This window comes from Rhinolophus sinicus, chromosome 16, assembly GCF_057876585.1.
Source record: "Rhinolophus sinicus isolate RSI-liver-muscle chromosome 16, RSI-T2T, whole genome shotgun sequence".
NCBI classification, from domain to species: Eukaryota; Metazoa; Chordata; class Mammalia; order Chiroptera; family Rhinolophidae; genus Rhinolophus; species Rhinolophus sinicus.
In genome coordinates this window covers 96,085,992-96,099,826 of record NC_142516.1, presented here as the reverse complement: position 1 = coordinate 96,099,826, position 13,835 = coordinate 96,085,992, and the positions used below count along the sequence as shown (strand labels likewise).

Sequence of the window (13,835 nt, the reverse complement as noted above, 5' to 3'; positions counted from 1 at the left end):
TGTAGAGTAGGGTTTCGTGTCCTTTCTTGTCTGGTGGATTCACACTGAACGTTTATGTGTCCATTTTAATGTCTTTTTGAATTTCTTACGTGAGAGGGAGGAGGACACTCTCTGACAGGGTTTTCCACAAACCATAATTGCCCCCTAGATTATTGACAGAAATGAAAGTTTAGGGAAGTAATTCAAGTGGGAATTGGTTTCTAATGTGGGCAAAAATGGGCAAAGGTCATACCAACTTGCTTTTCCACTTATTTATATTCAACAGCACAAGGTTTCTATACTTACACTCCCTCATCCTGTCCGCACTCTAATGACCTCACCTCCTCTGCAAAATAAAACTCGATGTGGCCCACAGCACTTCCTAGAAGCCTGACCTGGCCCCGTCTTCTCCCCACTTCACAGCTCTCTTAGCACCTTTGCAGCAATACCAAGAGTGCCATTTTGTCTCTTAGAACCATTCTTTAAGTTAAATGTATCCCAATGAGGCTGACTTATCCCCTTGAAATTGCTCAGTCTTTCTTTCCAAGCAATTGCAGGATTCGGCTTTTCATTCTGATATTTCATATGTGGAATAAGGAGTTTCATTCAACACAATTAACTTTTCTACTGATCATTACTATAGTCTATTTGAGGAATAGGTTTAAGAGTGAGCTATAGGACTTGTGGTGTGTGTGGATTTATTTTTGCGTCTGCCTACGTGGATAATAGACTCTTAGAGGGCTACTGACAGTACCTTGGGGATCCTCAAAGTACCCCAAGCCTTCTGTTTCCTAGATACTATACTATGACATCACCACTAGAATCAGAGTGAGGAGGGTTAATTCCTTGAGAGATGAGCTCAAATATTAAATGTAATAAAATACAGCTTTGTGCAAACTCTGCCTCACCTTAACTTCTATTTGAAAAGAACGATTAAATATATGGTGGCCTTGTTGTATATCCTCTTAACAAAACGCTGACTTTAATCCCCCCATGCTAATGCCCAGGTTCAGTATAGCTTTTCATTTACATTGCTTCCTCCTTAATAACAGAGCTTTTCTTTTAACTTTTTATTTTGACATTATTTCAGAGTTACAAAAATGTTAAAAGACTGAGACAAAGAATTCCCACATATCCTTTACCCAGATTCCCCAAATATTAACATTTATCTCATTTCACATTTACTTTATCATCTTTATCTAAGTATATGTATATATGCCAGGGTGCCAAAAAAATGTATACGCATGACTTGTATTCATCTTTTGTTATCAGTATATATTGAGTGTTACAATTTTAATACAGTTTTTTCCTTTCTTAAAATGTGTATACATTTTTTGGCACCCTCTGTATATATGTACACACACACACACACACACACACACACACACATACACACATGCTTTGTATATTTTGTATATATACATACACACACATATTTTTCTTTTCACTTGCCATTTAAGAATTATTTGCAGATATGATGTCCCTTTACCCCTTAATACTTGGGTGTTTGTTCCCTAAGAACAAGAATATTCTGTTACATAACAGCATGATCATTAAAATCAGGAAATTAGCATTAAGTCAATGCTATTATATAATCTACATAGCATATTCAGATTTTTTTTTAATTGTCCCAATAATATCCTCGGTAGCAAAAGAAAATCCTACATAACACTGTGTGTTTCATTGTCAAATCTCTTTACTCTCATTTAATCTGGAACAATTCCTTAATCTTCCTTTGCATTTCATGACAATATTTTTGACAAGCACAGGCCAGTAATTTTGTAGCATGACCCTCAGTTTGGGTTTTTCTGATGTTTTCTTATGACGCGGTTCAGAAATACCACAGAGGTGATGTATCCTTCTCAGTGCCCCACATCAGGAGGCAAGGTTTCTCTGCTCTATAATTATTGTTGTTCTCTTTGTAATTAATAAAAACCTTGCGGGAGAGTCTTTGAGACTATGTAAATATCCTGCAGCTCTCAAACTTTCACCCAGTAGTTTAGCATCCTCTGATGAGTCTTCCCTGAGTCAGTCATTACTAGGATTGTTAACAAATGCTGGTTTTCTAACTCCATCATTCTCTCCACATTTATTAGTTTGGCTTCCTACAGTAAGAAAGAACTTCCCTTTCTTCCCCACTTATTTATTTCCTTTCATTACTGTGGACGCGTGGACTCCATTCATTGGGTTACGATCCTTTGCTGTCATTATTTATTTTGACCCTCAGATTTTCCTAGACTTGGCCAGTGGAAGTCCCTTCAAGCTGGTTCATGTGCCATTTGGATATGTTTCATTATACTTTTAACACTTTCTTACTTCATGGTAGAAAAAAGAAGTTCTCAGGCTCATCTTGTTATTTCCCTTTGCTTGAGCCCTAGAACCAGCAATTTCTGCAAGGAGTGGTAGTGCCTTTGCTTTTAACTAATTTTGAAAAATTTTACAGTGAACATGATGTGTTTGTTGGGTTAATTGGTAGTGAATCCAGGCGACTTCCCCATGGTCATGGTAGCGTTTATTCAGATAGTACAAGATGGCGGCCTGCTTTGAGAGAGATTCAGATGAAAGTGGATTGGATATCCATCCTATTTAACACCGGTTTGCAATTGCATCTCAATGTTTAACATTCACTTTTTAAAAGGGAAATATTAGTTTTATAATATTATTTTCCTGCTTATAAAAGTAAAGAGATAATCCTCATGGAAGTTTGAATACACACACAAACGTATACATGTATATGTAAATAGATAATTTCTTCAAGTCTTTTTCTCTCTGTTCATGTGCATGTCTTTGTATTTGTTGGTACGCTTTAGCATGTTTATGATTTTATAAAAGCAGTATTATATGTGTCTGTGTATATATATAGACAGAGAAGTTTAAAAGGCTGTTGACTAAATATTGACAGTATTTATTTCCAGTTTATAGGGTTGGGGAAGATTTATTTTTAAATTTATCTAATACCTCTCTTTATTTTTCAATTTTTTTCTTCAATACATTTATATTATCTTAGTACCAAAAATATATACTGCTTCAGTGAACTTAATGGTTTATAAAGCTAGGTACATATCTAGTTATTCCTTAAGTTACATTCCTAGCAGTAAAACAAAAAAATTGTGTGTGTGTGTGTGTGTGTGTGTGTGTGTGTGTGTGTGTTGAGATAAAGGGTTTGAAAATTTTTGTGTTCTTGTTCTATATTGCTAGACCACACAACAAAAATGTACTATTGCTACTGTCATCAGCAGTGCATGAGAGCGTCATGTCACATGCCCTCCTACAGGCTGCACTATTACATTTCACCATTTATTTTAATTTATAAGATATAGATATACCATACAATTTACCATTTTAACTATTTATAAGTGTACAGTTCCATGGATTAAGTACATTCAGATTGTTGCACACCCAATGTCACCATCCATCTCCAGAATTTTTTCATCTTCCCAAACTGAAACTCTGTCCCCATTAAACACTAACTCTCCACTTCCCCCTCTCCCAGCCCCTGGCACCCACCCTTCTACTTTCTGTCTCTATGAATTTGACCACTTTAGGTACTTCATATAAGTGGTTCATCATTTTTTAAGAGAAAAAAATTAAACCTCATACCTACTTTCCCCCAAATCACCCAAAGGAGGATAGCTGAATTTTCAAGAATGATGTTGAACTGATATTAAAGAGAATGTTCCCAGAAAAAAGCATTGTGCCTCACCCGTCTGCTGGCTTTCCTAGGGCCTGTTCACTTGATCCCATCCTTGTGCTGTGACGACGCCTGCAGCATCGACCGGGTGACTCTGGGTTGCAGGGTGCATTCCAAGGCCACATTTCAGGAGAGGTAACTAAATTATAATTAATTGTAATAATATTCCCTTGTGCCAATATGCATTCTACTCACCAATTTTCATGTGCAACAGTTGAAAATGTTTCATGGGGGGATCACTTTTAATATGAATGGCATTCTGGACATTGGAAGGGCATGTGTTCGGCAAGAATTAGGTAAGTCTCTCAGGGTTATTAATATTCAGTGCAACATTTTTTATACTTAATTTTATTTTTGTCTTATATTCATGACTTGTGACACTTCTGTCATCTGCAATTTTAAACATGTCATATCTATACTTTTAGAATTTTAGAACAGCCATCAAATTTAGTTAATACTCAGGAAATGGCATATCTTAGACATTGGATTAAGTATAACTATACTGATTAGAAGTAGGTCTATAAATTCAGTTTTAAAGTAAATGGAGTAAACTTACAACAGGATGCACTAGAATTCTGACTTAATACATCGCGATTTCATCTAGAAAATTTAAAAGTATAGCTGGAATGTGGCTTTGTAGCATGTTTTTTCTCCCCATAGAGCACTAAAAGGTCTTTTGAACATGTGTTCAGAAACTCAGGTCTGGTGGGGGAGACGACACCGACTTTCTTCAGGTCCCTTTCGCGGTCCATCTGTGGCGAGTTTTCGGATGCCTGGCCTCTGATGCAAAATCCCATTTGTGGTGACGACATCTCTTTTTGTGACTCTTATGCTGAACTCACGGGAGGAGATATTCATTCTCTCAATCCAGCAAATGAAAGCTCATCATCCTTGGATTCAAACAGTAGTCAGGATTTGGTTGGTGGCGCTGTTCCAATTCAAGCTCCTTCTGAAAACTTCACAGAAACTACTGATTTATCTAGACATAACAACTCAGTGACAGAACCGGTGCTAACTCAGGATACACTAACTACTAGAAGCCAGCTAGATCAAACAAGTGGCGATATCATTCACCTAACTGCTCAAGCGTCCCTCCAGGTAAGGCAGTGATTGATTTCAGTGTGGACCTAACATTATGACCACGGGAATGCAGCTTTCTTCCCACCATGAAATGCAGGGGAACCCGATGAGAAGGTTTTCCATCTTTCATAACTTCTTGTATGTTATAGGAGAATAGATTTTAAATTAATTTCAAGAGTGTTTTCCTTTATTTAACTAACAGCTGATGTATAAGGCCATAAAGGGCAGCTGCATTTTTCTTTGTAAATCCAACTACAGTTGACCTTTGAACAATAGAGGGGGCGGTTAGGGGTGCTGATCCCATGCACAGTCGAAAATCTGAGTTAACTTTTGACACTCCAAAAACTTAACAACTAGTATAGCTTACTATTGACTGGAAGCCTTACCAATAACATAAATGGCCGATTAACGTATTTTGTGTTATATGGATTATATACTATAGTTGTACAATAAAGTAAGCTAGAGAAAAGAAAACATTAAGAAAACCCTAAGGAAGAGAAAATACATTTATAGTACTATGCATAATTATTTTTAAAAATCCGCGTGTAAGGGGACCCTGTTGTTAGAGAGTCCACTGTCCTTAGCACAGCACTCCCTGGCTCCGTTCCTTATTGAGAGAGATGAGTTAGTTATGGGAGTATCTTGTACACAATTCCTCACCTTCATTTTTTCCTGTAATATTCTTATGCCCAGTACTTAAATGCACTTCATTCAGTGTCAAGTTCATGAGAATTTAGATCTCCTAAAGCTACTCCTTTCCCTCCTCTCTCTTTCACTGTTGTTTTCTAGATTACTCTGCTCTGACCAATTGATTAGTTTGGTTGGAAATCGATTGTCGGTTATGATATGGGACTAAATGCAGCATAAGAACCTTCTAGATAGAAGTGTTTAAAAGCAGGTTTGGGGGGGCGATGGTGATGGCAGGCAGATGGGGCTTTCTGGTTGCAAGACTGGAGGTGGAGAGGTCACTTGGGGACACCTGGGCACTGTCCCTGCTTTTTCCTGCAGGTGAGGACGTGACCTTTGCTGGTTTTGACTTAATGTTTATAAATATTTCCTTAATGTTTATAAATATTTCCTTAATGTAAACACATATATTGTTGGTAGACATTCTTCTGGAAGAATGATGCCAGCCTTGAGTATAAAAGGGCAGAGTCACAGCATCAGTGAGGCTCCCAGGCCCCACCAGACCAGCGCTACCCCCCAGCTTGTCCCTCCTGCCCCAGTCTGGGACTCTGTGTCCCAAGGCAGCACTTGGACACACACTGCACGTGATCCTGGGTGTATCCTTGTCTACTTTTGTCAGAAACTGTCTCAAGTCCAAGTGTAGATGGAGACGTGTTCCTGTTAAGATCAGTACGTAGATTGTATATTGATTTAAACCTGCAGTACTTTCTTTTAACTACAAAAAAAAAAAAATTCTCTAAGGAATTTATTGGGAATTCTGTACAAAAACATTTGTTGACTTTGGAATGAAAAATGTTTTTTCTCAAAATAAAGGTAAATGAAGAAGAGATGCGTAAAGGGAGGAAAAACAAATAAATTAGGCACTTTAAAAAACATAAAATATATACCCCTGTAGCTGGGAACGATTGTTTACTGACCTTGTGCTTTTGAGTCATCTCATAATTTTTGTAACTTTCATGATAATAGTAAGAAAAGACTAAACAGTTAGCCTAGTTGAGTGTAGGTTTCAAGAATGGCTTTTGGCCCACAAACCTTCGGGGCTGTTCTACCCAGCAGCCCAGGTAATCAGCCCTGACAACAGGTGAGAGACACAGTAAACAGAACAGAGAGGACCCCTTTCTGTTAACGACTAATCCCAACATCCCAATCAAGTGCCTTGTCACATACTCCAAAATAAAAGTCTTAGGACTCTTCAAATTGCATCTGAATTACATTTTTATTACAAGATGCTGAAGTTTCTTTTTTTATCAAGTCAACTGGTTTTGATGACAAACTTACTTGTGTTACCTTCACAAATATCTATTACATCTTCCTGTCCATCATTGTTAGGGGAAAGTCTGAGTAACTAGAATGATTGTGCTACCAGCTGACTGATAACAGTTTTTCAGAGTATTTTGGGTACAGAGAATTACCGCTCACCTTAATTTTGTAGCTTGGCCCCAATTTTCTGATGTAAGTTCTAAGACTAAGGAGTGAAACATTTTGAGACCAAGTCATATCAAAACCAACTCATGCTCTATGTTTTCTGTTTACGTTGTTGGTGAGGTGGAGGTAAGGTTGATAAACACTGTTATCAGGTGACACAAATGTAAAATTTCAGAACCAATTTTAGAAAGATTGATGAGTAATGACATTAATCCCTTTTCAAAGACAGTTGTCAAGATGATTATGATCTATATAAAGATACTTGCAACTCCACTTATTATGAAAAGAAAGTTATAATTACATATAAAAGAATGAGAAAATGATAAACTCACGTTGCACAACGTAATTTATTAATGTAAGGGGTTTTTTTTAAAAATACTTTAAAATTTTATGTAAGTTGCATGTAGGTTAAGATAAAAGTTTCCTTAATTCTAGTACAAACATTTTTTTTTAAATTTTATTTTATTAAATTTATTGGGGTGACAATTGTTAGTAAAATTACATAGATTTCAGGTGTACAATTCTGTATTACATCATCTATAAATCCCATTGTGTGTTCATCACCCAGAGTCAGTTCTCCTTCCATCACCATATATTCGATCCCCCTTACCCTCATCTCCCACCCCCCGCCCTTAATACCAGCAATGTTTCAAGCAAAAAGTCATACAAAATTATAATTATCTTCATTAGTTGACTCAGCTCCATGGAGGTAATTCTTGTCCTGCCTGAACTTGGGTTAGTAGTTTGATAAATAAACCAGCTTCTTCATTTCTTCTGGAAATTCTTACTAAGTCCAACATATGTCACAAACTTTTCAAGTGATGCTATCATGGAGCGTTCATGTTCGTGGTCATTTAACAGTATTTCTGGAGGAAGACATTTTAGATTTTCTTTTGTCCTGACTTGTAGTCTGATTCCCTGTCAGTCAGGATCAAGACGTAAATTTTAAAGGTTCACATGTCAGGTCCTGGGTGAGGGGTCTGGGATGATCTGTTGAGTTGTGGCATTATAACTTGGAGATATACTTTCCTTCTGCAAAACAAACTCATAAATTCTCCTCAAGACCCTGAAATTATCTCCTCCTATTTGGCAAAGAGCAATGAAAGGCTTTTATTAGCTTTCCAAAATGTGTTATCTTATAATTGTTAGATAATGTTGATAAATCTAAATAAGATGCTCTGAATTCAGGAAAGGAATTGTTAAAATGTAAATCATTTCAGTTTTTGCCCCAAAATTAAAAACAGCAAATAATATTTTGATCCCATTCTAAGAGATAATCTTTTCCAGATTCTGAAAAGCACTTTCTTTTCAGTTGCATTTACTGAACGTGTGAAAATTCATGAATGAACCTTAATCTTCAAAAGAAAATAGGAGACAGCCACAACTGCACGTCTTTGGGAAATTGACCCTCTTTTTTATTTCAGGGGTCAGCCAAATATTGACTAGTTCTGTTTGTTTGAATCCATTAGATTCCAAAAAGCAATCAGACTTCCCCTGACAGCCGAATTCTCTAAGATAGAGAATATACTTCCTTCTCATAAAAAATTGGATTTCAGCAGCTTACTATTATGAACCAAAGCAAAGAAAGGCCTTCTAGTTCCTTGAGGTTACGTTTAGTCAGCTTGGCTCCCTGACGTGGAATCATTCGTAATTCAGGAAAGCACTGTATTTCCATTTGGGAGATGTGGCAGATATAGCCATAACAGCATTTTTTATTATTTTTTATGTGGTTATTTTATTTTAAATAAAATTTTAAATTCCTCCTCAAGCATTCACTCATATTTTCAGCTTGTTAACCTCTATTGACTCTTTTCCCCCCAGTTTTATTGAGATATGTAATTAACATATAACACTGTTAAAGGTGTACAATGCGATTTGATACACGTGTATATTACAAAACGCATAACGGCACTTTTGTCTTTACTCGGTGTAAGGCTCAGATTTCTAATGCATGATGCATTTGTTTCCGAAAACTGTATTTTCACACAGTAGTTTTCTTGTGGGTGGTTTAAGACCACCCAGAATCTGATGATGATAGTTAGGGTTCAGGATAAAGCAAATACCAGTAGGTGTGAGAGCCATCTTTAGTCTGTATGACTCAATTTTAATCAAAATACCCCTATACACACCTCCCTAGAAGGGAACAGAACTGAGATATTTGGACCCTCATTTGCTAAGATGTTTGGGAGAATGAAGCCAACCTCTTCACTTAGGAAAAGCTTTTTTTGGTGGTGTTTTGTAACTAACATTTTAAGTGTCAACATGAAATAATGGAAAGAATGGTAGGAAAGATATGAAATGACCTAGGTTCAAGTTTTTCAATCTATTAAAATCTCTTTTTCCGTATTGGCAAAATGAATATAATTTGCCTCCCACAGTAGCACTGATATGGTTATTATTGTATCTATTGATCAATATATTTGACAAAACTATTTCTTAGACCTAGGAAAAAATGTTGTTTCACAAACTTATCTGATATGTCACCAATGCCAAATTAGCGGTACATAAGTTAATGAAGGGTCACTGCATAAAAGGAAGGTGTCGCTCTTAGTAATGTGCAGTGGGTCGATGCCATGCCCCCCGGGAGGTGAGGTCACTGCCCTTTTGTGATAAGGACAAATGTAATGGCCCCACTTGGTGGAGGACAGTGTCCCCAGGAAAAGTATGAGCATTCCAGAGAGAGCATTGTAAGAGAAACCTCATTCCCAAACTATTCCTAAACTTTCTCCAATAGTTTAATATCAGTTTTAAATTCAAAGACAAAGAATAGCACCATACATGAATCATCTTTGTTCTTTTAAAGAAGGGTCGAAAGGCTCCTGAGATCTTTACCTACAATGCTTTAAAAGAATGCAACATGGGAACAAGCTTTAAATGTTTGAATGAGGTTGAAAGTCAGCGAAAGAATCGTTTGTCAATACATTTTGTTTGCTGTGGGTTACGTTTTCATCTTTTAAGTACTATCTGCAAATACTGAGTGACTAAGAGTTGTTATGAAATCTTTTTTTTTTATTCTCAGAGCACATGGGTACCTGGATATTTGAACACCAGTCTCGCCCGTGTGTGATTACATTCATGTGTACTCCTAGTAAAAGTTATGTATAGTCATTTTTTACAATTACAGTTTCGCAGCTTTAAGTTGTAAGGCATGGTTTTTACAGTTTTCCTTCTCTTGCTGTTGTAGGAAGCTTAAAGGACTCGGCTCTCTCTGGAACAGAAATGCGCGTATGGAACCCAAGGGGCACGCACTCCTCCACTTAGGCTTAGGGACTCAGTACAGTCTGGACCTTGCACGGCTTCTGGGGGCAAAAAAAATAAATCTGAACCAAACCGATGGCGTTTTAAGCCTTTCAACAACCAGTTGTTTCTGAGCCAGACCAGCTGTAAGCTGAAACCTCAAGGAATAACAAGAAAAGACTGCAGGCTCTCCTGATGCTTTGCATCTTTCCTAAACAAGAAGCTTCTATGCTCCAAGCGTGACTTCAAAGACTGATGTGTGGAGCGTGCAGCCTGCGAGGTTACGGGCCCATAACAAGAACCAGAGATGCAGTCATGCTTTTTTCATGGTGAATGTGGTTTTACAAGACGAAAGACCCAGAGGATACATTTTTCATCTGCATTTTCTTCCCCAAAATCATTTCACACAGCCGACTATCCTACTGAAAGTCAATGTCAGATTAGCTCCGTAGTTTTTATGTAGCGTGGGTTCAACACTGAGTGTTCCTGTTTGATGCAAGTCACTTTTGCATCGTCTGAACTAATTCGCTTAGGAGGTTAGAATCGCCTTCATGCTGCCTGCCTAAATCTTGGGTTTGTTAGATGAAGTCAACTGGTGTAAGTAGGAATCAGAAGAGAACAAGTCCTTTCCAGAATGGACACCCCCATCCTCGGCCACCTCTCACAGGCTCCTGCTGGAGCTACTAAGAAGAAGGGGACTGAGTTAGGGCAAGAGGTGGGGGAAGGGCCCCTCACCCTGGGTCAGAAACCACTTAATGCACATATGCTAGAGACTTGCATATAAAGATGAGCATACTTCTGTGAAAATCAGCTGACATGGGAGCATTTGCTACTACTCTGTGCCTGTGACTGAGCTTAGAAGATCCAGAATTTCTCTTTTATAGGAAAGTGGTATTTATAAAAATAATGAGCTTTCTTTCTCTTTCTCCCAACCCCTTCCCCCCCCTTTCTGGCAACAACCAATCTGTTCTCTGTATCTGTGAGCTTGGTTTGGGGTTTTTGTTTTTGATTTTGCATCATATCTTGTAGTAAGGCTTTAGAAATTACAACATTATCAGGTTCCCTTACTACTGAAATATATCAGCAAGTGAGTCGTCCTATGAGACCACACTCCATATCAGAACCAGAAGAAAAAGCACAATTTGTAAGCAGCGTTTAGGTGAACGGTCTGCCGCTGCCGCAGGATCATTTGGCCAGGATATGGTAGTGTCCCTTCCCGTCTTATAAGCTCGGTTAGGACAACAGTCTCCCATCGTAGCCAGATGGTGCTGGATTTAAGAGTGTGCTGCTTCTATAATACTCAGGCTCTCGCTCCATCCTTTCTCACCTTGGCATTTAGGACTAGAATTCTAGTGCTGTCTAGAGCTGACAGAAATGAACCCAGTTCAGTCGTGAACCAGGGGACAGCTCATTTACCCATCATCATTATGCTCTGGAGAGGAATTGATTGCGCAAGATTTATGTTTTGCCTATTTGAACCTACATGATCAGATCTGGCCTTTGTCTTAACTGATTGCTATTAGCTCTGCTGTCCCACGTGCACTTAAAAAAGAAATAGACCTTAGAAATAGAACATCAGTGTGTTAGAGTCACTGAAATATTTTATTTCGGAATTGCCCCACCCAAATCAGTGTCTTTTAACTAACGTTTAAACTGAACATTAAAAACCTGTCTTTCCTAGGACATTTTTTTCTTCTCACTTATTACCCCGTGCTTTTCTCTCTTTGCAAGACATTAACGAATCCTTGTGGCTGGAACAATGTGTATCCATAGTTTCAGGTTCTGATAATGTATATATTAGCTTATCTGGTTTTGCTAGTTCTCGTGACCTCAGTTCCTTTAACTGAAATGGGAAATTAGAATGTCTCGTGGTAACCCACAATCTTTTGTGTCTACTGAGTGCCCAGGCATAATTGAGTGACTTTTTCTTTTCCTTTTTTAGCATAAACCATTGGTTCTTAAACTTTGGTACTCACCAACTCTTATGAGAATTGCCCTTAGGAAATTCAGGTAAAATATTTGGGATTTGACCACAAGATGTCTATGAAAATGTAAGTAGAGTTTCTTGAGTGGCTTCCTTGTAGTTCACATATGTGTGCCATTGTTTGCAATCTGATCATTTTTGTTATGACAGAGGGATGATCAAAGTAGGTTGAGGTTGTGCTCATTTTTGTAACCAGAATATATTTTCCATATGTAGAGCCCTCATTAACTTTAAAGACAAAACTTGCTGGAGAAAGCTGGATTGATGGGAATGAGACTTTGGCGGAAAACCCTGAAACATCACTTTTGATCAGCAGAGAAATGCTGAGGGTCGAAAGTGGATATGATTTAATAGTGCATTCGAAAAATCCTGGGTTGTTTTTATCAAGATGAAGACATTTTACCCCCACCTACTGTAGAAACATACAATGTTATATTGTACACTCTTTGTAAACACTTGAGAAAAAAATCCGTTTTGCATTTCACTTTGTTGGAATATGCTACAGCACTCAAACTCAGCTGCTAGGGTGTTGATGCCAGGAAACCATCAAGTAACAACAGGACTGGGAGTGCACGATTGTGACTTGTATGCTGCAGAAACTCATCAACAAGAATGAAACAAGGATTTGGAGAGCAACCACAGAAAGGCATGAGTTTTCTAATTTCGTGTATGTGGAATATATTTTTCAGATATAGATTGTTCTACTTTAGATGAAGTGTTAATATTGCTGTTACCTAGGTTAAGTACAATTGTCTATGCTAGTAAAAAAAAACTAGATAAGAAAAGGAAAAAAAATCCATCACTGCTTTAAGTAGCTTGAATCAATTTAGATTTCATCATGACTTTTGCATACTGGAATTTATCACTTTGTAAATTTTCATTTTCTTATATGAATAGTTTTGTAATACCTTTTTTATTTGTGAATAAAATTGTTACCTGGTGTTCTTATTTGCATGTCCAGTAAAATGATTTGAGTGCACACCATCTTGCTGTCCATGTGAGGGTCTCACTACGTTCTGATCCTTCCAGTTTGACCCTCTCTGGCCCCTCAGACTCTATGGGGAGATCTGATCCCCTTCCTACAGACCCAGCTAGATTTCGCAGGCATGTCAAGCTACTGAAAAATGCTTTGAGTTATCTGAGAAGCTTTGGTATCAAGATTTTATTACCATCCCTAATTTTTTTCCTTCGTTTTATGACACAAAGAGGGAAGGAGCTAAAGAAGTTTTACGTTCATTCTTTGTGGAGGTTGATAGGGTGTCCTGCAGAGGAGTGGACCAAAGAAAGGAAGAACGTTCCATGGAGCAGCACTGCTCACTGTAAGGGTTTCTGTTTTCCTTCCTAGCTTCTTACCCTCCTTTCTTAATCCCTGTATCCCTTCTTTCCTTCCTTCCCCCCAGTAAAGCTTTAAAAGCTATTATTAGAGTTTGAGAGAGAACTTTCACCTTCCTGGAAATAAACTGGGTTATTTTAAAGTGACACCATGTTCTCTCAGCTGGTCATTCTGTGGTGTGAAAAGGACACTGGCTGCCCTGAGGAGACACGACCTTCTTCCCCCTTCCACTCCCCACCCACACACCAGCCCCTCCACTTATGTGGACTTTTCTGGTGTCCATGCAGACTGGCTGGGCTTCTGGGTGCCATCGACTCTCTGAGAAAAGGAGCGCAAAGCTTATGAGGTTCTAACAGAAGGTCTCAAGTAATTCATAGTCACATAAACGACATATTTTCATTATTACCACTATTATTAAG

At 38.0% G+C, this 13,835-nt stretch overlaps 1 protein-coding gene across 7 annotated transcripts in view; it reads left to right on the top strand.

Annotated features, from left to right (window-relative positions):
* TNFRSF19 (TNF receptor superfamily member 19) overlaps positions 1–13,031 on the top strand; it is an 87,529-nt gene extending 74,498 nt beyond the window's left edge. For 3 of the 7 annotated variants that reach the window (XM_088792721.1, XM_088792720.1, XM_088792722.1), the window contains exons 8-11: positions 3,703–3,805; positions 4,363–4,768; positions 9,882–9,921; positions 10,047–13,031. In XM_088792721.1, coding sequence (XP_088648847.1) covers positions 3,703–3,805; positions 4,363–4,768; positions 9,882–9,921; positions 10,047–10,123 — 626 coding nt within the window. In that variant the 3' untranslated portion in view covers positions 10,124–13,031. Of the gene's footprint in view, positions 1–3,702; positions 3,806–4,362; positions 4,769–9,881; positions 9,957–10,046 lie in introns of all 7 variants that reach the window. The other 4 variants (XM_074330038.2, XM_074330037.2, XM_019736609.3 and 1 more) reach the window with 2 other exon arrangements.
* The last annotated feature ends 804 nt before the right edge of the window (positions 13,032–13,835 follow it).